The sequence below is a fragment of the Myotis nattereri genome (assembly GCF_964212035.1).
Source record: "Myotis nattereri genome assembly, chromosome: 2".
NCBI lineage: Eukaryota > Metazoa > Chordata > Mammalia > Chiroptera > Vespertilionidae > Myotis > Myotis nattereri.
This window is the reverse complement of record NC_138076.1, coordinates 166685958-166709541: the sequence shown is the minus strand read 5'-3', so window position 1 is coordinate 166709541 and position 23584 is coordinate 166685958. Positions and strand designations below refer to the sequence as shown.

At 52.0% G+C, this 23584-nt stretch overlaps 1 protein-coding gene across 1 annotated transcript; it reads left to right on the top strand.

The window, feature by feature from the left end:
• Window positions 1–1890: 1890 nt before the first annotated feature.
• PRPF40B (pre-mRNA processing factor 40 homolog B) lies at window positions 1891–23354 on the top strand. The gene is made up of 26 exons (XM_081082654.1): window positions 1891–2004; window positions 9257–9337; window positions 10099–10242; window positions 10552–10617; window positions 11274–11301; window positions 11528–11553; window positions 11686–11796; window positions 12065–12185; window positions 12266–12290; window positions 12521–12724; window positions 12957–13086; window positions 13170–13234; window positions 13753–13917; window positions 14019–14127; window positions 14486–14636; window positions 15329–15462; window positions 16071–16185; window positions 16327–16418; window positions 20731–20847; window positions 21074–21211; window positions 21419–21514; window positions 21696–21782; window positions 21974–22151; window positions 22392–22453; window positions 22565–22708; window positions 22809–23354. The coding sequence occupies exons 1-26, from the start codon at window positions 2002–2004 to the stop codon at window positions 22899–22901; spliced, it is 2685 nt and encodes an 894-aa protein (XP_080938780.1). The 5' UTR covers window positions 1891–2001; the 3' UTR covers window positions 22902–23354.
• Window positions 23355–23584: the final 230 nt, after the last annotated feature.

Below are 23584 nucleotides of genomic sequence, written 5' to 3'. Positions count from 1 at the left end.
CAATCAGGACTGACTGGGTGAGAGCCCCCGGCAGGTGCAGTGGGGCTGGGATGAGCTGGAGCGGCAGGCGGCGTTGGACTGCCGGTTTCCGCCCAATCCCCGAAGGCCACTCCGAGGGACCCCACCCATTCACGAATTCGTGCACTAGGCCTCTAGTACCTTCATAAGGGCTTACAAGGCCAGGTTCTAAATTAGAATTTTTGGAATCCTTAGAGTTCTATACTAGAAAATAGCAGCCCCAGCCCATGGCTCTTGCCTGACCCTCCCCTTCTGATTTTGCCTCTGTTCTGCACTGAGAGAGCCTTAGACAGGATCCTGTGGACACCCTAACTTGTTCTCACACCTCTTGCTGTAAAGAGCTGTCTTTGACTACCCTTTAGGCCTAGAGATGCCCACACCATCAGCAAGACCTGGCTGGGGAGAGGAGATCCAAGTAAGAAGCTGGTACAAGCCCACAAAGCGAGTTGGGCAGGCAATTCCAGGGCCCCAGGTGTTCAGGATATGGCATAAAGGGGGGGGGGGTAAGTGGTCTTTGGATGGGCATATCCCCTTGAACTGACCCTGTGAGGAAGGACCCAGCCAGAAAGTTAGTTTAAATACCTGAAAATGGAGAGAGGGCTCTGCTTTTAACAAACCTTATACAATTATTTGACTCTCTAAAATAGGTGTCTATGTATTCTAAGAAATACTTCGTAGAAGAAAAGAAAAGCTTTATAAAAATAAAATGATAATAAAAGTTTGTGGAACCTCTGAACCTTCTGCTATGCCTAGAGGTCTCAATAATACAGTTTGAAAACCACAGGACTGCTCCCTCATGTGAGGCCATCTAGGTGCTGGGATGAAAACCACAGCGACGTTTCTCTCTACAATGGCCCCCAGAATGAATCCCTCTTCCTGTCCTCCCATCCCTCACCTTTAATTTAGGACACGTACTTCCTGTTGGTTGTTTTCCTACTTCTCCCCTGCTGGGCTCTGGCCTCCTTGCAAGCAGGGACCCAGCTGAGCTCTTTGCCGCTGCAGCACCTAGCACAGTGCCAGACAGAGAGGACAGGCTCAGCCACGTGTTGATGGACAAAGGAAAAAGGAAGCACCTGTACCCGGGCTCTGGAGGGAAGGAGTTTGCCTTTCTGCACAGGTATGCCTGCAGCCCTGACACCTTCGGCATATCCATTAAATAGCTATGGGTTACAATTCCCTTATCTTAACACCACCGCATTTATCGCACATCTTTAATACCCATAAAGGATTGGGTCCCTGCTGCAAATCTCAAAAGTAACTTCGGGATCACGTGAGAAGCACGTGTCTGCCCCATGACCGCAGGGAGTTTGGGGGGTGGAGGATCTGTTTTGTTCTGTTTTTCAATTTGTTTGCTCAGTGCCAGGAACTGTGCCTCACACCTATCAGGTGCTCAATAAGTAGTTGTTGGGTGAATTAATGAATTAAAACGTATTAAAAATAACTACGCATGGGATGGAAACACGCTTTGTGAAGTGGAAAGTTACACCTATATTCGGAATAAATACTTAGGTTCAGGCCCTGGTCCTGGGAGCGAGCGCATGGGACCCCGCCGCCCCGAGCGCCTTGTGTGGCGGACGCGCCAGCCGAGCCGCGAAGGCCGGGAAGCGGCGGGCCGAGGCGTGGCGGCGGCTGGAGCGCAGGGCGGGAAGGAGAAGCGCCGTCGGCGCGCGCACAGCAGCCCGCGCCCCGGAGCTCCGGCCGCCTGGTGCGGTCAGTCGGAGCGTCGAGCAGGTGCGGCCGCCTCCAGTGGGCGGCGCTGGACCCGGCGGGGCGGGGCCGGCCTCTCCGCGCCGGGGGGCGGGGCCGAGCCAGGGCGCTCCGGGCCGGTGCCGGGCCCGGCTGGTCGACGGGAGCGCCCGGGGCCCCGGCCACCAAGGGGTGCGACCCCCTCCTGGTCCCGCCTTCCCGACTGAGGTCTGGCCAATCAGAGAGGCTTTTACTAGCGGGTGGGCGCAGCCGGCTCAGCTGCTCCGAGGCCCCGGCATGGTAACGTTCTCGTGCGGGGGTGGAGGGGCCCGGGCGGTTCCACTGCGCCCCCCGCGCCCCGGCCCGGGGCCAGGGGGGCGGGGAGGCCGCCGGGGGTACGCGGGACCCCGAGGGAGGGCCAGGGACTTGAGGGATGAGGGCGAGGAGCCCGGGAGGAGGAAGGGGTCGGGGACTTAGGGAGAAGGGGTGGGAAAGGCCATGATGGAGGATGGCGGGAGGGGGCTGTGAGGGGAATGGGCATTGCGGGATTGGGTGAGGGGACAAGGGCGGAGTGGAGGGTGGGTTTGCGGAGAATGGTCAGAAAGAAGATGGGGAGCAGGAGGTGTGGGAACTGCGGGACAAGGGGGGAGCCGGGAGCCCCCGTTTTCCTGGGATATTGGCGTGCGACATGCCCCTCCCCAGACTCGGTGCGAGTTCCCTTCCGAGACCCGCTCGCGCCCTGGCCGCCTCCTGCGGTGAGGAGGGCCCGTCTCCTGAGCAGCGAGGCCCGGCCCTGCCCGGGCGGGGTGCCCACGGATAGGGGAGCAGAGCCCCGGGGTCCCCGCCCTGGCGCTGCCCTCGACTCCCTGCAACAACTCGTGTGACCTTGGGCAAGTCACTACTTTTCTGTGGGCCTCAGATTTCCTGTCGATGGGAAAAAGGGAAATGGTTCGGAACGGCAGCCCGCATCGCTTCCAGCCGCACAGCGGAGTGGCTCCTGAGGAGAGGTTTCGGGAGAATGGGTTCTAAGACGCGGGGAGACAAAAGGATGAAGATGGAGGCAGGCCTTTCGCCGGGGCTGCCGAGTCCCCGGGGGGCGGGGGATGGGGCCCGCAGCCCGCGAGCGAGCGAGGCAGGCGGGCGGACCGGCGGGCGGACAGCCCGGCCCGCGGACAGCCCGGCCGCACCCTGTCGGAGCGATGGAGGCCTCTCCCAAGTAGAGGAGGCGGCGGCCGAGACCTCACCCAGAAAGAGGGAGGCCAGGAGTAGCATCTTCCTCAGAGGGAGATAAGATGGCAGGCTAGACGGCAGCCGTGGAAGATAGATGCGGATAGAGCAGCATCTTCGCGGGCAGGAGGCGCGCTGCGGGTTCGGGAGAGCGGGCCGAGGGTGGTCGGGAACAGGGAGAGGAGGTCATGCTGCCGGGCGGCTGGCGAAGGGCAGCCTGTGGCCGGACCGCGTGCAGACGGTCGGCCGGTCCCGGCCTGTGATGCTCATCTCCCGGGCGAAGACGGCCTCTTTCCGAGAGAGGAGCCGGTCAGACCTCATTTACCGCACACAGCTCTGCGGGGAGCGGGGCAGACCGGGCAGCCGTGGGACCATCTAGCTGTGCGTGAGGGTTTCAGGATTGTGTGAGGACTGGGGAAGAAGACAGGACGATACCTGAAACCTCTATGATTTTATTAACCAATGTCACCCCAGTAAATTCAATTAAAAGAAAGAAAAGAAGTGAACCTAAAGAACACACCAGTGAATCTGAATGAAAGATATGCCTGTGGCACCATCATTCTTGCTAAAAGGAAGTGTTTTGAAGTATTTGAAAACACAGACTTTGGGGTCACCTGCCTCTGCCATTTAATCTCTTTGAACCTCAGTTTCTTTATAAAATGGGGATAAGAACCTCTAAGATGGTTGTGAGGATTAAATGTTTGTCATGGTATTTGGCTCATAACAAGCACTCAATAAATATTAGCTATTAGCTGCTACCATTCCCCCCCCTTTTTTTTAATCCTCACCTGAGAATATTTTTCCAGTGGTTTTTTAGAGGGAATAGAAGGGAGAGAGAAAGAAACATTGATCACATCAATTGGTTGTCTTCCGAATGCACCCCAGCCAGCACCTGTACCCTGACCAAGGTCCGCACCGAACCTGCATGCCAGGTACATGATGCTTCCGTCTCCTTCTCATGCCCCCTGCTGGGGACTGAGCTGGTAACTTGGCCCAAATGGGGAATGGAACCTTCGAACCCTCCGTCGCTCTAACCACCGAGAAAACCAGTCAGGGCAATCATTTCCTCTTTCCATTCTTTCTCTTTCTCTGCTCTTGTCCTTTTTTCCTTTTGTTTTTCTTGAATCTTCGATTCTGAGATGTCCCTTAGATGTGGAGAATGAGAAGAATTGATTGCATCTGGGGCGGGGCCGGGGGGGGGGTCTTTCCACTGGTCCAATGAACACATTATGATCAGATGATCAGTTGTCTTGCATCTCTCCCCGGCCCACAAATGTGTTTTTGTTCCAAGGAAGACACAGGATCTGCTTCTCTTTCAGCCCCTTTTTCTGTACCTCTTTCTCACATGAGTTACTTCAGACTCTCACCCAGAAGTGTAATAAGATCCAAAGTTGTACAGGCACTGCAGCAAAAGAGATAGGAGAAGGGGTGTTTAGGAAACAAAGTATAGACATTGCACAGGGGAGCTTAGCACAGGGAGGGCTTTGGAAGTTCCATAGAAATTTATGGTCATGCTATTGCTCTATCCAGAAAGAGCCCAGTGTCTGGATCCTTGCCAGGGATCTCCATTCCAAGCTAAAGATGGTCATATACACTTAGTTTTTCATTATTTAGGTTTTTCCAAGCCAATAATTTGACTCCAGTTCCCTTTCCACAGCCACACAGATCTCTGCCAAGCTGCCTCTCATCACAGTCAACCTTTACCCAGAGAATTTATATAAAGGTACCTGGGCACATTGTGTGGGTGCGGGCGTACACACACACACACACACACACACACACACACACACGCATGCCTATTTTTAGAATATTCCAGTATGCAAAAAATCTAATAAGGTTAAGGATGAGTCTGCGTTTTATCACAGCACTTTGTCTGCAGGGCCCTGCCTAGACACTCAGAGGAGGCTTAAAAAGAGAAAACTCAATCTCTGAATATAGGGAAAACCCCATCCAAGTAGGGCGACAGGCAGTCCCAGGATCCTAAGGCAGCTTGAGGTGGGAAAGTGTGGCATGAAGAAACACCCAACAAACATCTACAGAGTAGCATGTTGCTTGGTGCAAAGTAGTGCAGCATTTATCCTGAGGAGACACAAGTAGATAGGGGTGTGTGTATGTGTGAAGAATAGTCATGCCGAAACCGGTTTGGCTCAGTGGTTAGAGCGTCGGCCTGCGGACTGAAGGGTCCCGGGTTCGATTCCGGTCAAGGGCATGTACCTGGGTTGCGGGCACATCCCCAGTGGGAGGTGTGCAGGAGGCAGCTGATCGATGTTTCTCTCTCATCGACGTTTCTAACTCTCTGTCTCTCTCCCTTCCTCTCTGTAAAAAATCAATAAAATATATTTAAAAAGAAGAAAAAAAGAATAGTCATAAAGGTAACCCGAAGGAGGTGAATATTGGATCATCTTGGACAAGGTGAGAGACAAAGTGGAATAGAAGAAACACATGGAGTAATTTGTGTGTAAAGGAGAGGAGGGAAGCCATTGAGTCAGGAGGAGCCAAGAAGAGTTACGGCATGGGCCTTGTTGGAAGACTTTGAATGTTAAATTAGAGATTCTGTAGGGTGAGCAGTAGAGACCCACCACTGATTGTCATGCAAGAAAATGTTGGATCCTTGCTGATTTAATAACTACATGGGTTTCAGGGGAAATGCTGGAGTGAAAAAACAGACCTGCTTCCTGTGGCAAGGACTGTGCTTTTAAGGGAGTAGGGCTGGAAGGCAGATTCGATCTAGTCCTGGCTCTGTCCCTAACCAGCTGTAGGAATTATTATTCCCCTAGTTTTCTCATCTGAAAAAAGAGGGCTACCTTGGGTGGTTACCAGAGTCCCCTCTCCATCTCTGACATCCTGTGTTCCCTGAATAACTACTAGGCCTTGTCAAGACCATTCAGTCATTAAGGCAATATTTGTTAGCACCTACTGTGTGTCAATAGCAGGTAGTGAGGAAAATTCAATGGGGATAGGATATTGGGATGAGCAAAAGCAGATAAAGTCTGCCCCTTAGAGTTTTCAGCCTAGTGAGGCAGCAAGCAGATATTTCATTGATTCCAAGACTCACAATCTAACATTTCTGAAGGCAAGATGCATCTTAAGATCAATGGAGTAGCATGATTTAATTGGCAGGCATTTGTTTTTTGTTAATGCCACATAGTAAATCAGAATTGTACAAATAACTGTAAAATTCCAGTGGATAATTGCTGATGGGAAAGGTATATGGTGTACAAGCATGTAAAGGAGGGTACTGACTGGTCTGCTGGGTTGGAGGAAGACTTTTTTAAGGAAATGATGGCTGATAGATGTGAAGGATATGTAGTTGAGATGTGTGTGGTTGGTGGGAAGATTACCTCATGCAAAGGTGGGTGCCTAAGGTGGAGAATTGAGAGTAGGTGAGTGTGGCTGGAGCACAGACCCAGGAGCTCAGCATGGGTGAGTCTGGCAAAGCAGTTGGGAGCAAATCTATTATAGCCTCCCAGGTCCGAGGCAGAAGTTTTGGTCTCTACACTAAGAACAGTGGGAAGCCATTGAAGAATTTTAAGCAGGGAAGTAACATGGTCTGAGGAGCATTTTAAAAAATATATATTTTAATTGATTTTGGAGAGGGAGAGAGAGATCGAGACAAAGATAGAGAATCATTGATCGGCTGCCTCCTGCACGCCCCCCACTGGGGATCGAGCCCAAAACCCGGGCATGTGCCCTTGACCGGAATCAAACCCCGACCCTTTAGTCCCGCAGGCCAATGCTCTATCCACTGAGCAAAACTGGTAGGGCCTGAGGTGCATTTTGATGAGCTCATTATGGCTGCAGATTAGAGTGAGAGACCCAATGAAAGGGTTGGTAGGCATGGAGGAGGAAATGGAGAGGAGTCGATGGGTTCCAGAAATCTTTAGGAGGTAAAATTAATAGGACTCAGCGATGTATTGAGAAGGAAGAGGGAGGTGTGGAGAGTGACACATTTCTAATCTTGCACAACTGGAGCACCAGTCTCTGACGTGGGCAACAAACCACTGGAGCCTGGTAGGACCCACAAAGATAGTTACACAGCATTTGGGAAGGTAGAGTGGATCCTAAGGCAGCTTGAGGTGGGAAAGTGTGGCACAAATAATTGGATTTCTTCCCATATGATTCGTTTCTGACTTCCCATGCTAAGGAAAGTATCGGGGCAAGAGCAGGTGTGATACAGGACTAGAGGAGTTGAACACTGAGAAAAGGTGATTCAAGTTGGAGTAGTTTGGCTTACCCCCTTCTCCTTAGGACAAGAGCGGCAGGAAGAGAGGAGGCACACATATTGGTAAAGGTAGAGATTAGAAAGTATTTTTAAAAGCTGAGATTTCTTAGGTAGATGGCTTGATCTGCCTTGGAAGCAAAGAGGAGTCCCGGCCTGCGTGGCTCAGTGGTTGAGCATTGACCTATGAACCGGATCATGGTTTGATACCCAGTATGGGGCGTGCGGGAGGCAGCTGATCAATGATTCTCTCTCATCATTGTTGTTTCTATCTCTCTCTCCCCTTCCTCTCTGAAATCAATTTTAAAAAACCATGCTATTAAATCTTTTTTAAAAACGAGAAAGCTACATTAAAAATAAGTAAATGAAAAGAAAAGGATAGTCCAGAGGCCAAAGGGACAGTGAGCACTATGCAGGACTCTGGTGCCTTCCTTTAAAAAAACAAAAACAAAAACAAAACCCCTGAGATTTCTCAACAAAGGAATAATTAATTGGGCAGCAGCAAGGTGTCCGTTGGATCACCTTTCCCTGGGTCTCTTCCCTGTACCCCCCCTCCTTTCAAGCAAAGAGGAGGAATGGCAGGGCCTTTTGGCTGCATTTCCACCCCTCAGTTTACTCAAAGTTTTTTTTGAAGGGGTGACATAGTCATATGATTGCATATTTAAAAGTTACAAAAGGGCATATAGTGATAAATCTCCTTTCCATCTCAGTCCCCCTCCCACCAATTTGTCACTTTTGTTTCCGATTTTTATACAAGTGATAAAACTTTGCAACGCTTTGCTTCTCCCCCCATTTGTTAATATATCTTAGAGGTTGTTTCATATCAAGACAATGAGCTTCTTCATTTTTTATGCCTGCATAGTATTCTATTTTATGTTTGTAATTTCGTAGTTCCGTACTGGTGGATATTTAGGCTGATTCTAATCTTTTGTTTTTACAAATAATGCTGAAATGGAAATCTTGTGTAGACATCATTTTGGCCATATGGGGCTTTATCTGTAGGATGAATATTTAGAATTGGAAGGTTCTATATAGAGAGAATTTTTCACTCACTTGTCATTCATCTATCCAGTATTTATTGAGTGCCCATTATGTGCCAGATACTCTTGCAGGTTCCAGGAATCCAACTTTCAACAAGTCAGACATGATCCCTGCCCTTGTGGAATGTTATTACCCTCTATTAAAAGGAAACAAAAAAGGAGACCAGAAGAGAATAAATTGGGAGGATCTGCTTTAAATAGAGTCAGGAAGACTTCTTAGAGTAAGTGATATTTAAGCTGAGAACTAAAGGATGGGACATGGCCAACCATTAGGTGTAGGATGGGGAAACCTAGGCTATTCAGAGCCTCACCCAGAGGCGAGGAGTTCAGGATCTGTAGGGGATCATACTGGAGCTAGCGTAGAGGTGGAAGTGAAAAGACCCCGGTAGTGTGAGGGCAGGGTGGGCTGTCTGTCTCTTTCATACTCCTTATCTGTATTTTTAAAATATGCCACATAAGTCAGGGGAGGATGAGTACAGCTAAAGAGATGAAGGAGGTGATTGGGAGTGGAAGATATCAAAGAATGAGTGACTAAAGATGAGGCCAGATAGGGGAGGGGTCTGGTAGTAGAGGAGAGTTAGGGAGACTAGTACTTATGAAGGACTATTTATTATTTGTGTTTAGAGGGCTCTGTACCTGGCTGAATTCAGGTGGGGAAACAGGAAAAGAGGCCACTTCCTTCCTGGATATTTTATGAATGAGAGGCCACAGTTTAACTGGTCTGAGGGAGGCACAGCTTTGCCTGCAGACAGGAGAGTGGATGAAATGCCTTGGGCAGAGCCAGTCTGCCTGTAGTACAGCCTCCAACCTTTCTGTGGCTTTAGCAAAATGGAAATTTCTAAATTAAAGATGACATTGAAGGGACTCAGCCAGCTGGCTCTGGGCTGGTGGAAGAGAGAGCAGACCTATCCAGGGCTCAGAGCTGGGAGTGGGCAGGAAGTTGGTCTTTGGAGACTCTTTCTCTGAAGTTTATGCTCCTTTTTTATCCTCACCCCTCTGTTTCCCTTTTGCAAACGCCCATCTCTTTGCCTATCCTGGGTCCTATGACTTTTCTCTCCCTCAACAGTCGGTTCCCGATTCTGGTCCCCGGCCCCCAGCAGCGCCTGCCCCCTTCCCACCGGGGCCCCCCATGATGCCACCACCCTTCGTAAGTTTTATGCCTTTCCCTGGGCTTGGCTTTTCCAGCCTGCACCCTTTAATTCCCCAGTCCCTAGCACTGCTGCACGGTTTTCATGTAAAAAAACTCTTTTCTGCTAACCTTGGAAGAGGGATGGTTTTGTTGGGTTATTGGGGTGGGAGATGCTGCTGTTCAGCTCTCCGTTCATAAAGTTGACAGTTCCTCTTTGTCTTTTTGTCCTGGGGACATACTGGGGCTAGCGTAGAGGTGGAAGTGAAAAGACCCCGGTAGTGTGAGGGCAGGCTGGGCTGACTGTCTCTCTCACTTCCCCTTATCTGTCTTTTAAAAATATGCCACATAAGTCAGGCTGGAGTAGCAACTGATGGTCACTGAATTGGAGAAAAAGGGGTGGGAGGCAGGGCACTAGGGGTTTGGGTACCTGGACACATGCCTTTTGGCCCTGCATCTGAGAAGCCTCTTTGAGGAGAGTTGCTAAAGAAATGGAGCCTTCCAGCTGCGGTCTGGTGGTGGTTGTACTTTCTTTTCCTTCTCCCTTCCTTACCTCTCAAGAAGCTGTGTGCTTGCCTGTTAGACCCAGAGGACCCCCCAGTTACCAGTCTTTCTCAGTGGTGAGGGGGGTGGCAGTTTCATACTTTGTGCTTAGCAAGCTAAACTTTGGAATTGCCTCAGAGCCAGGGTGGAAGGTTCAGGTGAGAGATAAGTGGATGTTTTCTGCCAGAACCAAGGCAGTGTCTTCTCTGCTCAGCATCTCTTCTTTTCCTCATTTCCAGATGCCCCCTCCAGGAATTCCTCCGCCCTTCCCTCCGATGGGGCTACCGCCCATGAGTCAGAGACCACCAGCCATCCCCCCCATGCCACCTGGCATCATGCCCCCAATGCTACCACCAATGGGGTCACCACCACCACTCACACAGGTAATCCTCTCCTCTGCACCAGGACCTCAGAAAACCTGTCAGTTTATCTGGGGATGGAGATGAGAGTTGGGGATCTGGACTTCAGGAACTGGGGAGGGGAGGTAGGGAGCTTTGGGACAGGCCAATGTGGGTTTGTCTGCTGAATGACTGGAAAAAACTCTCGGGCTAGGCTAGAAGCCCATAATCCCTCAGGGGATTGCCCGAGGAGGTGCCCGTGTGGAGATCATGAACACAACAGAATCTCTTAGGTCCCTGCCAAGCCTGTGCCTGCCCCACCTCAGTAGCTGGTTTTTGTCTTTATATCCATAGATACCAGGAATGGTACCTCCCATGATGCCAGGAATGCTGATGCCTGCCGTGCCTGTCACCGCAGCGGTAAGCACCGGGGCAGCAGGAAGCAGCTCTGTGTTTCAGCGCTGTGGGGTCTGATTGGGAGTTCAGGGATATGGCCTCCATTCTTTCTCTCTTCTCATCGGATCCATCCTGGTCCCTGTCAGCATTCCCCACACTTGAGTCCTCTCCAGCCATGTACTTAGCTCTTCTTGTTTCTCACTCTTCCCCAAAGGCATATACATTCTCTGTTGTTATTCGCCATTGTGTCCCTCTCCCTTGAGGAACACACTCATGCCAGACACTGCTTGACCTCACAGAGCTAGCACTGTGGACACTTAAATACAGTCCCTCTTCATGTCTTTTTAGTCTCTGGAGAAAACAACAGCACTTGAGGATCTCGCTGTGCCTTCTTGTGCTGTTGCTCAGTGTAGTAGAGTCTGAGTAGGATGCAGAATTTGGCATCCACTGTGGAAGGGATGGGTCTCAAGAAAATACTCTCCCGTGAGGAAAACGAAGAAAGGAGTCGCTGTGTGATTCCCCCGGGGATCCTAGAGCCACCACCCGGGAGGCTGGGGCAAGCATGTTAGGTAGCAGGACACGTGGATCTTGGCCTGGCCTGCTTCTCGATCCCCCATGGCCTGGGTCCTGGGGGCCACTGGGCTTGGCCCCAACCCTTCCCCCTCCTCTTTCTTCGGCAGACGGCTCCAGGTGTGGACACCGCCAGCTGTGAGTCTTCTGGGGGCCTGCTCCCCCCAGGCTCGGAGGTCGGGGGGTACAGGGGAGAGGGGACTAGAGTCCACCCTGGATCATGCCTGTTGGGATGCCAGGGAGCCTGGGATGTTGATGGGACCAGGGGATATATATATTGGGGATGGAGTAAGGGAGGAATAAATGGGGATAAGATGCAGGTTGAAGCAAGGACTTAGTATCTTTCCTTTGGATTCTTTTCTAGCTGCTGTGGCTGGGACAGGCCCTCTGGTGAGTTTTTCCAGCTCAGGGATCTCTGGGTAGAAAGGCTGAAAGTGGGGGGCTAATGGTTTAGTCTTTGGGGTGAGGAGAAGCTTTGGGAAAGGGGCCTTGACCACCATTCTGTGCCCCCCCCTCCCCCAGAGGGCCCTATGGAGTGAGCATGTAGCCCCTGATGGGCGCATCTACTACTACAATGCTGACGACAAGCAGTCCGTGTGGGAGAAGCCCAGCGTGCTCAAGTCCAAGGCGGAGGTCCTGAGCTGGGCTTTCTGGCCCTTCCTTTCAGCTGCCCTGACCCTTCCAAGTGCTTGATCTCCCCTGAGTCTATAAACCATACACATTATAGTTCCTCTGATCCCAAGATCCCTGACAACCCCAACCTCCCTAGGATCTCAGGAAGTCCATCTTGCCCCATGTTGAGCCAGGCCAGGTGGTAGCTAAAAACTCCTGGGTCCCTCTACTCACTGCATCCCCTTAGTTCCATCAGCCCACTGATGTCGTCTGACCCATCTTCTTATAGCTGCTGCTGTCCCAGAGTCCCTGGAAAGAGTACAAGTCGGACACAGGCAAACCTTACTACTATAACAACCAGAGTAAGGAGTCCCGCTGGACCCGGCCGAAGGACCTGGATGACCTCGAGGGTGAGGATGGTGGGCCTGGATAGGGGCCTGTGGAGGGTGGCCCTTGCTACCCTGTGACCATGTATCTTTTCCCATTGCAGCTCTAGTCAAACAAGAGGCTGTAGGGTAAGTAACTTGCTCATCTTGCTCCCCTATCCATCCATACTTGGGGCCACCTGAGGGGTGGGACTGGACTCTCTCCCCATGATCTCTGCTCTGTGGAAGGAAGAGCAAATGCTCAGTCTCCTTGTGGAGTGGTTCACTCTGTCCCAGCCCCTCTCAGAATAGAGTCCTGCCAGCCCTTGACCACTTCTCCCTGCTCCATTCTGGATTCTGCCCTTCCGGCTCGCCTGCAGGAAACAGCAGCAGCAGCCCCAGACACTACAGACACAGCCTCCTCAGCCACAGCCTGAGCCCCCACCTGCGCCTCCTGGCCCCACCCCACTGCCTATGAGCCTCCTAGAACCTGAGCCAGGTGGGAATGAAGATTGCGATGTGTCAGATGCTGTCCAGCCCCTGGAGCAGGGGTTCCTGCAGCAGCCAGAGGAGGGCCCCAGCAGGTGAGGCTGTCCCCGCAGCATTCTGGATGCTGGCCTCGGGTTGCCAGCCTGGTTCAACCTTTTACCTCTACTAGGCCTCTTGGGAAGGATCTGGGGATCTGGGCATGACCTCTAAAAGGCAGAAAAGGGCTGCCCTAGGGAGCAAGAAGGGGGTGGCTTGCTGTTGATCACCAGGGCACTGAAACTGCGGGGGCTGGGGGCTGTGGTGGCTGAGTCTCCTTTGCTTCCCCAGTTCTGCTGCACAGCATCAGCCACCACAACAGGAGGAAGAGGAATCAAAGCTAGAACCAGAGAGGTCTGGCCTCAGTTGGAGTAACCGTGAGAAGGCAAAGCAGGCCTTTAAGGAGCTGCTGAGGGACAAGGTACGGGAGATGGGGCTGCCAGGGTAGGCCTGGAGGGGGCTGGAGGGGGCCAGGCTCTGTGACACCCACCTGCTCCATTCCAGGCTGTCCCCTCCAATGCCTCATGGGAACAGGCCATGAAGATGGTGGTCACCGACCCCCGTTACAGGTAGGCCTGGGCAGAGGGAGCCAGGCCTTCAGATCCTGTTCATGAGAGCAGCTGGGTCAGGGACTCCCTGAGAAACCCCAGCTCGATACTTGGGCTCCAAGGGGCCAGGGTCAGGAGAGTGGTAGATGAGTGAAGGTTCAAGTGGAAGAGAAGCTATAGAGGACCTCCAGGAGGGAAAGGTGTCTGACATGAGACATTCAATAAATGCTTGTTGAATTGAAGTGATTTGAATTAATTGGGGGAAGGGGGGAAGTTAGGGCAGATCCCTGACTGCAACTTGAGCACCCCAAAGCATAAGGGCCGGGTATTATCAGTGTCCTGGAACCCGTCTCTTCCCTTCACTACCTCTCACCCTTCCCCACATCCCAGACATTTTTCTTGCCTCCCTGTACCCTGGAGCCCCTGCAGCCTGCTGTGCCCATGCATAGACCCCTCACACAGGCCTGTGGAGACCTGTTCCCAGTGTGCCATGCATGAACCACAGGGTGGCTCAGGCTGACTCCTCTATTCCCACCTAGTGCCTTGCCCAAATTGAGTGAGAAAAAGCAGGCATTTAATGCCTACAAGGCGCAGCGGGAGAAGGAGGAGAAGGAAGAGGCGCGACTGAGGGCCAAGGAGGCCAAGCAGACCTTGCAGCACTTCCTGGAGCAGCATGAGCGCATGACCTCCACCACCCGCTACCGGTCAGGGGCCTGGGCTGGGGCAGGGCTGGGGGACCCTGAGACCACATGTGCCCAGGGCCTCTGGTCTCTGCCTGCCTACCCACAGCTCATGTGCTCCACAGGCGGGCAGAACAGACCTTTGGGGAGCTGGAGGTCTGGGCTGTGGTCCCCGAGAGGGATCGAAAAGAGGTTTATGATGATGTCCTCTTCTTCCTGGCCAAGAAGGAGAAGGTAATAGTCACTGGGCTGTTTGCATCAGCCTCAGTCTCATCTTAGAGTCTTCATGTCTTTGCTCCTTATGGACCAGGGTCATTAATTTCTCCGATGCCCCAGGGTCCTAGCTCCTTACTCTGAAGCTGACGTAGCAATTGCACATCCCTTCATTTCTGCTCTGGGCCTACAGCCCGGGGCATGGGAGGACAGGAAGGACTCTCTGAGGGGTTGATCTGTAACCTGTGCTCCTTCCCCTTTGTGGGGACATGAAAACCTTGCATCTGGCCCTCCTAGGGTTCCCCAGCTACCTTCTTTTCCCCAAAATCCTCCTCTGCCCCGGACCACTTAAGTACTTCGGCCTGCCCTGCCTCTCCAGGAACAGGCCAAGCAGCTCCGGCGCCGCAATATCCAGGCCCTGAAGAGCATCCTGGATGGGATGAGTAGCGTCAACTTCCAAACCACATGGTCCCAGGCCCAGCAGTACCTCATGGATAACCCCAGCTTTGCTCAGGACCATCAGCTTCAGAGTGAGCCCGGGCCTCCACTCCCACCTGTCCCTTCCCCTTTCGCCATTGACCTGGTCCCCAGAGCCTATTTCACACATCTCACCTGTACCTCCTGTCCTCCCGGACATCTAGGAGTCCCCAGAACTCAGTCCCTGGACTCTGGAGATGCCAGAATGCTCAGGTTACCCTCTCCCTCCGAGGTCCACTGTTGATCTAGAGATGTGTGTCCTTGGAGGAAGAACTTGGGATAGAAATCAGAAGACCTGGAGATGAGGACTGTTATAGCTGATGTGAATTGTCTTAAATTGTCATGGCACTGTGGGCATTAACTAGTCACACGTGTTAGGATAAGCTGCTGTTGGCAATATCAGAAATAACACTTTCTGAAGTTGGATCACAGCCTGATTGATTCCCAGTTCCATAAACTGTGAAGCCTTAGATCCTAAGAGAACTGATTTCATAAACATGATGACTTTGGTAACTAAATTTACAAGAGCTGAATTCTTGCTGATTTTTTTCTTATGCAATTAATGATTCCTCCTCAAGAACAACCGTTCCAGTACTCCCTCCCAAGAGCCCTCTTTTCACATTGCCCACCATTCTGGCTGTCCCCAGCACCTACGGGGGCAGCATCCTCAAAGCAGTGGGGTTGCGGGGGACAGAGAAGGTATCCCACTGGTGTAACACCTGCTGAGCCTCCTTTCTGTGGTTAGACATGGACAAGGAAGATGCGCTGATCTGCTTTGAGGAGCACATCCGAGCTTTGGAGAGGGAGGAGGAGGAGGAGCGGGAGCGGGCCCGGCTTAGGGAGCGGCGCCAGCAACGCAAGAACCGGGAGGCCTTCCAGGTATCTTTGCCGCCCCCTGGAACAGAGCTCAACTCTGCCGCGGGCCATATCAGGCCCACTGCTTTGTCTGTGCCCAGCTCTGTTCTGTCTCCACAAGACCGCTTTATGCCTATAGGTTTCCTATGCTGTGTCCCCTCAACTTGGCTTTGCTCCTTTAGGGAGATGAGATGTATGCACCACCTAGAAACTGTCAGCAGAGAGTACCCTAAAGGCAGCTTGGCAGCCAGGCTGCTTGTTTGCCTTTGGTGGGAAGCCAGACAGGCACAGCTTATCCTCCAGGTTGGAGGTGGCAAATGTGGTGGTAGTGGCTGTAACACAAAGCGAAGCTGAAGCCAAGTCATAGGAAGATGGAGCTGCAGGCCAGTTTTGTGTCTTTGCCTCCCAGCCTGGCTCACTCCCATGTTTTAGTCTGTCCCTCTCTGTGTTTACATTCTTCCCTTTCCCATTGCTTTCTGCCTCCCCATCTGTGTCTCTTCATCTCTGCCTCCCTGGCCTGCATTTCTTCAATCTGGATTGTCCCTGCCTCTCCTGCCATCTCCTATCTTCCTCCTTTGGCTCCACCTTCCTCCCTGTCTCACTCTCCCTATAACCGGCCTTTCCCTGCACAGACCTTCCTGGATGAGCTGCATGAGACAGGGCAGCTGCACTCTATGTCCACCTGGATGGAACTGTACCCAGCGGTCAGTACTGACGTCCGCTTTGCCAACATGCTGGGCCAGCCGGGTAAGACAGCTGGGCTCCCCTTCTCTGGCCTGGCTTCCTGCCCTGCCAGCCTCTCTGCACCCCCACTCCCGGGTCCTGACCCGACCCACAGGCCTTGGGAAGCTGCCACCGCCAGGCCCCCCACCCTCCCTCCCCCCGCAGGCTCCACCCCTCTGGACTTGTTCAAGTTCTATGTGGAGGAGTTGAAGGCACGATTCCATGATGAGAAGAAGATCATTAAGGACATCCTTAAGGTGAGGGAGGCCTGGGGTTGTGATGGATGCAGGCTGGGTACAGGGCACATTCCAGACAGGACTCCCTGATAAGTCCTGTTTTGCAGGAGCATTGTAGCTCAGTTCAGTAGATAACTACTGTGATCCCTTATGTGGCCTGGGGACACAGAAATGAATAAGATACCATTTCTGCCCATAAGGAGCTCATGGCCTAATAGGAAGACAGATGTGACAACTGTCATACAGAGGGACAAGTGTTATTACAGAGACAAGAATCAGAAGAATTGGCATTTAAAATGCACTTTTAAGAACGAGGTGGGAGAGGGTGGAGGTCCTGGGCATAAGGAACTGCAGGTGCAAAGGCGAGGGGTGGACAGGGTTTGAGGAACAGGAAGCATAGTTAATCAAAGCCCACAGACAGGTTCCTTCTGGTCTGCCAGTGTTTTAGAAAAGTTTGGAATTTTTGCTAACATTTTAAGATCAACAGGTTGCACATCTTCAGCTTCTTTTGGAAATTTGGATTGTTTAGTAGCACTGGACTGGTTTTGCAAGGCATTCAGTGGACTCCAGCTGAGATGCCACTGTCTCTTAGAAGGGGTATGGCATCCTTAGTGTCACTCCCTGTCATGGCAGCGAGTTCAGTCGACATTTACCATCGCACATACACTTTACTTTTCTTATACTGGAGAAATAGTTCTGAATATCCATGTCTATCAAAGGTGGAAAAGTGAGTGATGGACTATGAGAGCCTTGTGTTTCTGATGAAGAAAACAGAGAAGGCATACTTAGTGGAAGTAGACATTCTGATGCATTTGAGGAGGCAATAGGCATAGTGGTTAGGAGCATGACTGAAGGCAGACTACGTGGGGTAAAAGTCCAGCTTAACCACTTACTAGTTGTGTGACTGTGGGCGGACTATTTAACCTTTCTGAGCCTCAGCTTCCTCATCTGAAAAATGAGCGTTTTCTACCAAAGCATACCTAATTACGAAGGGCAGTAACTTGGTACTTGAGGTGAGAAAGATCTGAGAATAAAGCTAGAAATGCCCCACTGCACACTCAACATTTCATGTGTTTTGCCTTATAAATTCATGCAGGTATTACATTTTAATACCGTGTTACTTCTCTAATTAATATAAACTTAATATTTTAAAATTACTGACCTTAAGTAAGACATACCTTATTGTCCTGTGGCTTCCTCTGTTTCTCTGGAACCACATGTCCCAGTTTGGAAGTAGAGCCTTCTGTGTAAATTCCTTGACTACTAAAATTTGGATTTTTATTTTGTAAGTACTGGGGAGCCAAGGAATGATCTGATCAGATGACACCTTGGAAAAGCCCTGGTGAGTGTAGCGTAGTACCTCTCAGACTGTGTTGTATCTTTAGGAATAGGATAGTATCTGAAGCCTCAGGATACTAAAAGTGATAGTGGCAAGTAATTAAAATAAAATCTGGGCTTGAGTCATCTTCTCCTAACTCCCCCCGAGACCACTGTCCGCTGTCTGAGCCATGTGATACGAAAGTGTGAGCAGCCCTGGATTCTCAAGGCTGTGTCAGAGGTGTGGGAGGTGAGCAGGGAGAGCAGTCAGGAGGCTACTATAGGGATCTAGGTGGGAACTGAGCTCAGGCAGGGCACTGGAGGTGGCAGGTGAGAGAGCAGTAGTGTTCCAGCTCTTTGAGACTCCCTTGGTTACCTCAGAGGTGCCTTGGGACAAACATGGGGGTAAGGGAGGATGGAATGGTATGCTCTTTCCTCTATTTACATGTACAGCAGCTTCTCTTTTATACATCGAGGTTCTGTATAAGATTTTTATTGAAAAAAACTTTTCTGCTGTTAAAAAAAATGAAAGTTTAAAATAGTAGGATAGTCACCCAGAAGTAAAATTGACAGATGTGTGTGTGTGGAATTAAGGGTAAGGAATAAGTGAGGCGAGAGGGGATGATGGCACCATTGGTAAGGATTAAGCAGGAAGAACAGGGCTGGAGAAAATAAGAATTCCATTTGAGAAATTATTCTTAAAAACAACCTTGGGGCCAGAAGGAATAAACTAAGCACCATATATTAAATAGAATCTATAATATTAAAAGTAATATGCTAATTAGACCAGGTGTCCTTCCGCGTGAAGCCGGGGCTGCGAGGCAAGCCCGGGTCCTGGGTGCCAGAGGGAAGCTGGTGCCAGCAGCCAGGGGAAGGAAGGCCTACTCTTGCCCAAATTTCATGCATCGGGCCTCTAGTAATCATATAAAGTAGAAATCTAGTCCCAGGAGAGCTAAATTGTATTGGATGCTTAACTTTTAGTATAAGTGCTCTGGTACTACTGACAGGTCTGCAGAGGCCTATCACTGAGTCCCGTCTCTCCACACCTCTGGAGGAAGAAGCTGCTTTAGGCACTTTCTCTTCCCCTTTTAGGATTCTGCCAACAGAAGGTTGACAAGCCCAGGAGGCCCTGTGGCCATTCACCAGTCGGAGAGACTGTGGTGGTGCCTCACCCCAGAGGATAATGCAGAGAGCCCCAAACTTGGAGCAGCTGGGAGATATGGGGGGAGGAGCGGAGAGGTGCTCATGAGAAATGAATTTTCTTAGGACCTGCTGAATTTGAAGTGCCTATGAAATACCCAGTCTAGTCTGGGTCTGAAAATGAGGGAGATGGAGAATGAGATTGCTAGGGACGGTGTCAATTGAAAAGACTAAGTGCTGTTCTCAGGTGCATAAGTGCATGCGAGGGATACAGTAAGTAAAAGGGGTCAGAGAGACAGGAGGGGACCTTGGAGGGGAGCACTGAAGAAGTGAACAGCAGAGGTGCTGAGGACCAAATGAGCAAGGACAGAGAAGGGGCCCTCAACCTTTGGGAGAGCAGTATCCATGAAGGGTGGAGTGGATGCAGCACAAGCTTTAAGAGTTAGGTAGCTCCTGGCTGTTTATTGGTTGAGACCTCTGCAAGTTATATGATGGCTCTGAACCTCAGTGTCCTTGTCTGTAAAATGGGGATAATTTTATGTGCACGGATGTGAGGATTTAATAACATTTGTATTGTCTTGCTTATGGTAGGCTCAATAAATGTTTATTCATTTTCCTTTGTGCTACATTTAAATATTTTGAAACAAAGGAAAAGAAGCAGGTTGTTAAGCCTGAGGAAGGGTGGAAAGAAGTTCCAGATTAAGTGAGGTGTGTGTGTGATGGAAGGAGTCAGTGAAGAGGTGAGATTGAGCGTTCAGTTTCCTAAGAGAGAGATTGATATCTTTGAGAAGGACTGGAGAGTGTGAGTTGAAGAAGTGCTCTTGGAAGAAGCAAGAAGAGTATGCCTTTGCCATCAGCAGCAAGTTAGAGCTGTGTGGAGGGAAAGGAAGGGAAGTTGGGCCTGTGCCCCAGCTGGAGAGCCAGACTTCAAACCAAGTTGTCTTGGGCCAAGTGAGATAACTTTCCTAAGTCTCTGTGTTGTGAATCTTAGATGAGAATCACAGAGCCCGACTTACGGTGCTTTGAGAATGTGAGGTGTTTGGGAGTTGCACACTTGATGGCCCCTGTTTCTCCTGTGGGTCAGGTGATTATGTGGGTGTAGTGCCTACAAGTATGGGCTTTGGTGTTAGAAAGACCTGGGGTAGAGCTCTCATTCAGCCGTATACTTATTAGCTATTTGCCTTTGGGCAAGTGCTCTGGTTTCTCTAAACCTTGGTTTCTCCTTCTGCACAAAATTGAGAGACTAGGATTCAGTGCGTAAATTTAGGAAGGTGAGGATTAAGTGAGCGGTGTGTGAAGCACTCAGCATGGTAGCTAGTACTAGTAAGCACCTAGTAAATACAGCCCAGGAGGGCACCAGCAGAGGTTGACTGAGAATGCAAGGAACTTACTGAGCAGCAGGAGGGCCCGGAGGGGGCCCAAGCTTTCAGCCACAGGAACAAAGAACTAATTGTGAGTCTACCGCCGTGAACATGCCCCATCTCATCTGATATTGGATTGGAAGTTAAACAGGGTTGAGCCTGGATAGTGCTTGAATGGGAGACCACCTGGGAATACCAGGTCTATAGACTTTCAAAAAAAGAAAGAATAAGAACTAATTATGAGGAACTCAGGCATTAATCAGTAGGCACGGCACACACACACACCCTGCTTCCTGTCAACCTTCCCCATGTGAGCCAACCCTCTAGCTCCCTGTGACAACCACAGCGAGGCTAGGCATGGGGCTTAGTCATTAGGTGAAGACTTGGGCAGCGTGGTTTCTGGATGCATCCTAGTCCTGTGGATCTCTGGGGTGGGGACTTCTTGAGCATCCTGTGGTTGGACCCCTCTGCCTGCCCTGGAGGTGCCCTTGCTTCATGCGCTGCTGTGCCCACAGGACCGGGGCTTCTGTGTGGAAGTGAACACAGCCTTTGAGGACTTCGCCCACGTCATAAGCTTTGACAAGAGGGCTGCTGCGCTGGACGCAGGCAACATCAAGCTGACCTTCAATAGTGTGAGGGGTTGGGCAGGGCGGGGCTGTAGCCAAGTCTTCTGCTGAAACTCATCCCTGTGTATTATTTCATTCCTTCTCGCTCACTGCCCCAGTGTAACTATACCCCAGTTCAGGGGATGATGTTAGGAGCCCAGACCCCAACTTCCCACCTCCTAAGGTATGCCTGAATGGGGCCCAGGCATCCACCCCCCTGGGTGACCCTGTACTGTGTGCTTTTTGCCCTCAGCTACTGGAGAAAGCAGAGGCACGGGAGAGAGAGCGGGAGAAGGAGGAGGCACGAAGGCTGCGGCGCAGGGAAGCTGCCTTTCGAAGCATGCTGAGGCAGGCCGTGCCTGCTCTGGAGCTGGGCACTGCTTGGGAAGAGGTCAGGACTGCAGCCTGCCACCACACGCCACCCCCTCAGTCCTGAGGGCAGCGGTGCTTCTCCACCAGTGGGGGCTCACCCCACTCATAATACAGCTGGGGCCAGCTCCGGCTCCCTTCCTTCCTCCGCCCCAGCCCTGCCCTGTGCTCATGGCGGCACCCATGCTGTGCCGGGGCTGGTCTGATCAGCAGTGCTCTCCCGTTCAAGGTCCGTGAGCGCTTTGTGTGCGACTCAGCCTTTGAGCAGATAACCCTGGAGTCGGAGCGGATCCGGCTCTTCCGGGAGTTCCTGCAGGTACTGGAGGTGAGGCAGAGCTTCTGGTCTTCCGCACCTGTCCCAGTTGCTTGGACACCGAGGGCAGCTCCAGAGACCTCCCCCGCCTTCTCGGGCTCTTTTCCCTGGACATTAAGGAGGGGGAGGTCTTCGGTAGCCTGGATAGTCCTGAGGCTAACCCTGGCGCCTTCCTTACCCCTGCCTCTTCCAGACTGAATGCCAGCACCTCCACACGAAAGGCCGGAAGCACGGCAGAAAGGGCAGGAAGCACCATCGCAAGCGTTCCCACTCGCCCTCAGTAAGTGGTGGGTAGGATATGGGTGAGGCTGGACTGTCTTGGGGAAATAACTTTTCTCACTCCCCTTGATGTTATCTCCCTGGGAGGGAGATTTGAGGATTCTTTTGGCCTTGGATCCTCCTCTCTGCCCCAGTTCCCAGACTAAGGGCTTCTGGGATGTCGGCCTGACATGTATCTGCTGGTTTGCCCAGGGCTCCGAGTCGGAAGAGGAGGAGCTGCCCCCACCATCTCTCCGGCCCCCCAAGCGGAGGCGGCAGAACCCCTCCGAATCTGGCTCTGAGCCCTCTTCCTCACTTGATTCATTTGAAAGTGGGGGTGCTGCCCTTGGAGGACGGGGCTCCCCATCCTCCCGCCTTCTCCTTGGATCAGGTAAGCAGCTGGGAGCTGGAGAAGTTAGCCCAGACTGAGGAGGCCCTGGGAGCCACAGCCCGTGCGGGTGGAGCGGGTTGGGAGGGCTGCACCTGTCGGAGAGGAAGAACTTCCCGTCCCTGACTGAAGACTTCCTTGGCAGGTCCCTGTCTGAAGAGTGCGCAGACAGAGGGACTGTGGCAGAGGAAAGGGTGATCCCTCCCTTCTCCCAGGAACTTAGTGGGGGGTTTCTATCTCCAGATCATGGCCTTCGGAGAGCCAAGAAACCAAAAAAGAAAGCTAAAAAGAGAAGACACAAGTCGGTGCGTAGAGAAGGAACTTCGGCCCAAGGCCCTGCTCTTGTGTGAGATCTCTTCCACCCGCCTCCAGCTGTCCTTCACAGGAACTGAGGGGGCGGCTCTGGACTCTTACAGAACAGTCCTGAGAGTGTGACAGACCCGGAGGAGAAAGCTGGCAAGGAGAGTGATGAGAAAGAACCAGAACAGGACAAGGACAGGGAGCTCCGGCTGGCAGAGCTCCCTAATCGCTCCCCAGGTTTTGGAATCAAGAAGGAGAAGGTGAGAGGCAGGTGCCTGGTCCCAGCCCAGGCAGCGCTCTGTCCAGGCCTCCACGGCCTTCAGGGGAGGCAGTGGGTGAGCTGTGCCTTTGCTCCCCCAGACGGGCTGGGACACATCAGAAAGTGAGCTGAGTGAGGGGGAGCTGGAAAGGCGGCGGCGGACACTCCTACAGCAGCTGGATGACCACCAGTGAACTGACCAGCGGCTCTGCCTGGGTCTGTGGCTACTAGGTCACCCTTACCGTCTGCCCCAGACTTCTTCCTTAGTCTGGTCTGTGTCCATTTTTCCTCAAGTAACCCCACTCCCAACACACCACTGCCAGCACCTGCCAAGGTTGCTCATGGTGTTCAACAGTCCCCTACTTCCCGGACAACTAGTGCAGTCCTTGCCCTCAGCCCCACAAGATTGGTGGTGTATGCCACGTGGGGTGGGTGGTGCCAGTAGGTAGAATGTGAGAAGGGGCCTCCAGGGAAGAGTGACAGGCTGGTGGACACAGCCTGGGTGGCAGAGGGCGGGGTCCTTACCCTTTAGCATCAGTGCCTGCTCCTGCCTGCACGGGGCCCTGGGGCTCCACCACTCCTTCCTCCAGCCCTGGGACCCTGTCTATGTGTGTTTTGTTTTATAAATAACAATATTTATAACATGGCCAGTAGCTCTTTTGTCTTCATATACTACTGGGGTGGGCTGGGGACTGGGCAGGTGCACCCATAGCCAGCAGGGGGCGCCAGTGCCTAATGGTAGTGCCTCCCTTTGTGTGCTTAGAGCTCACTAACCTGATTCCCCTCTCCAGGTTTCTGTGCTCACCTCCAAGCAGATGGCAGCTCTGCCCAGCCTCCTTTCTATCCGCAGGGCTAAGATCAAACTAAATGGCCACTG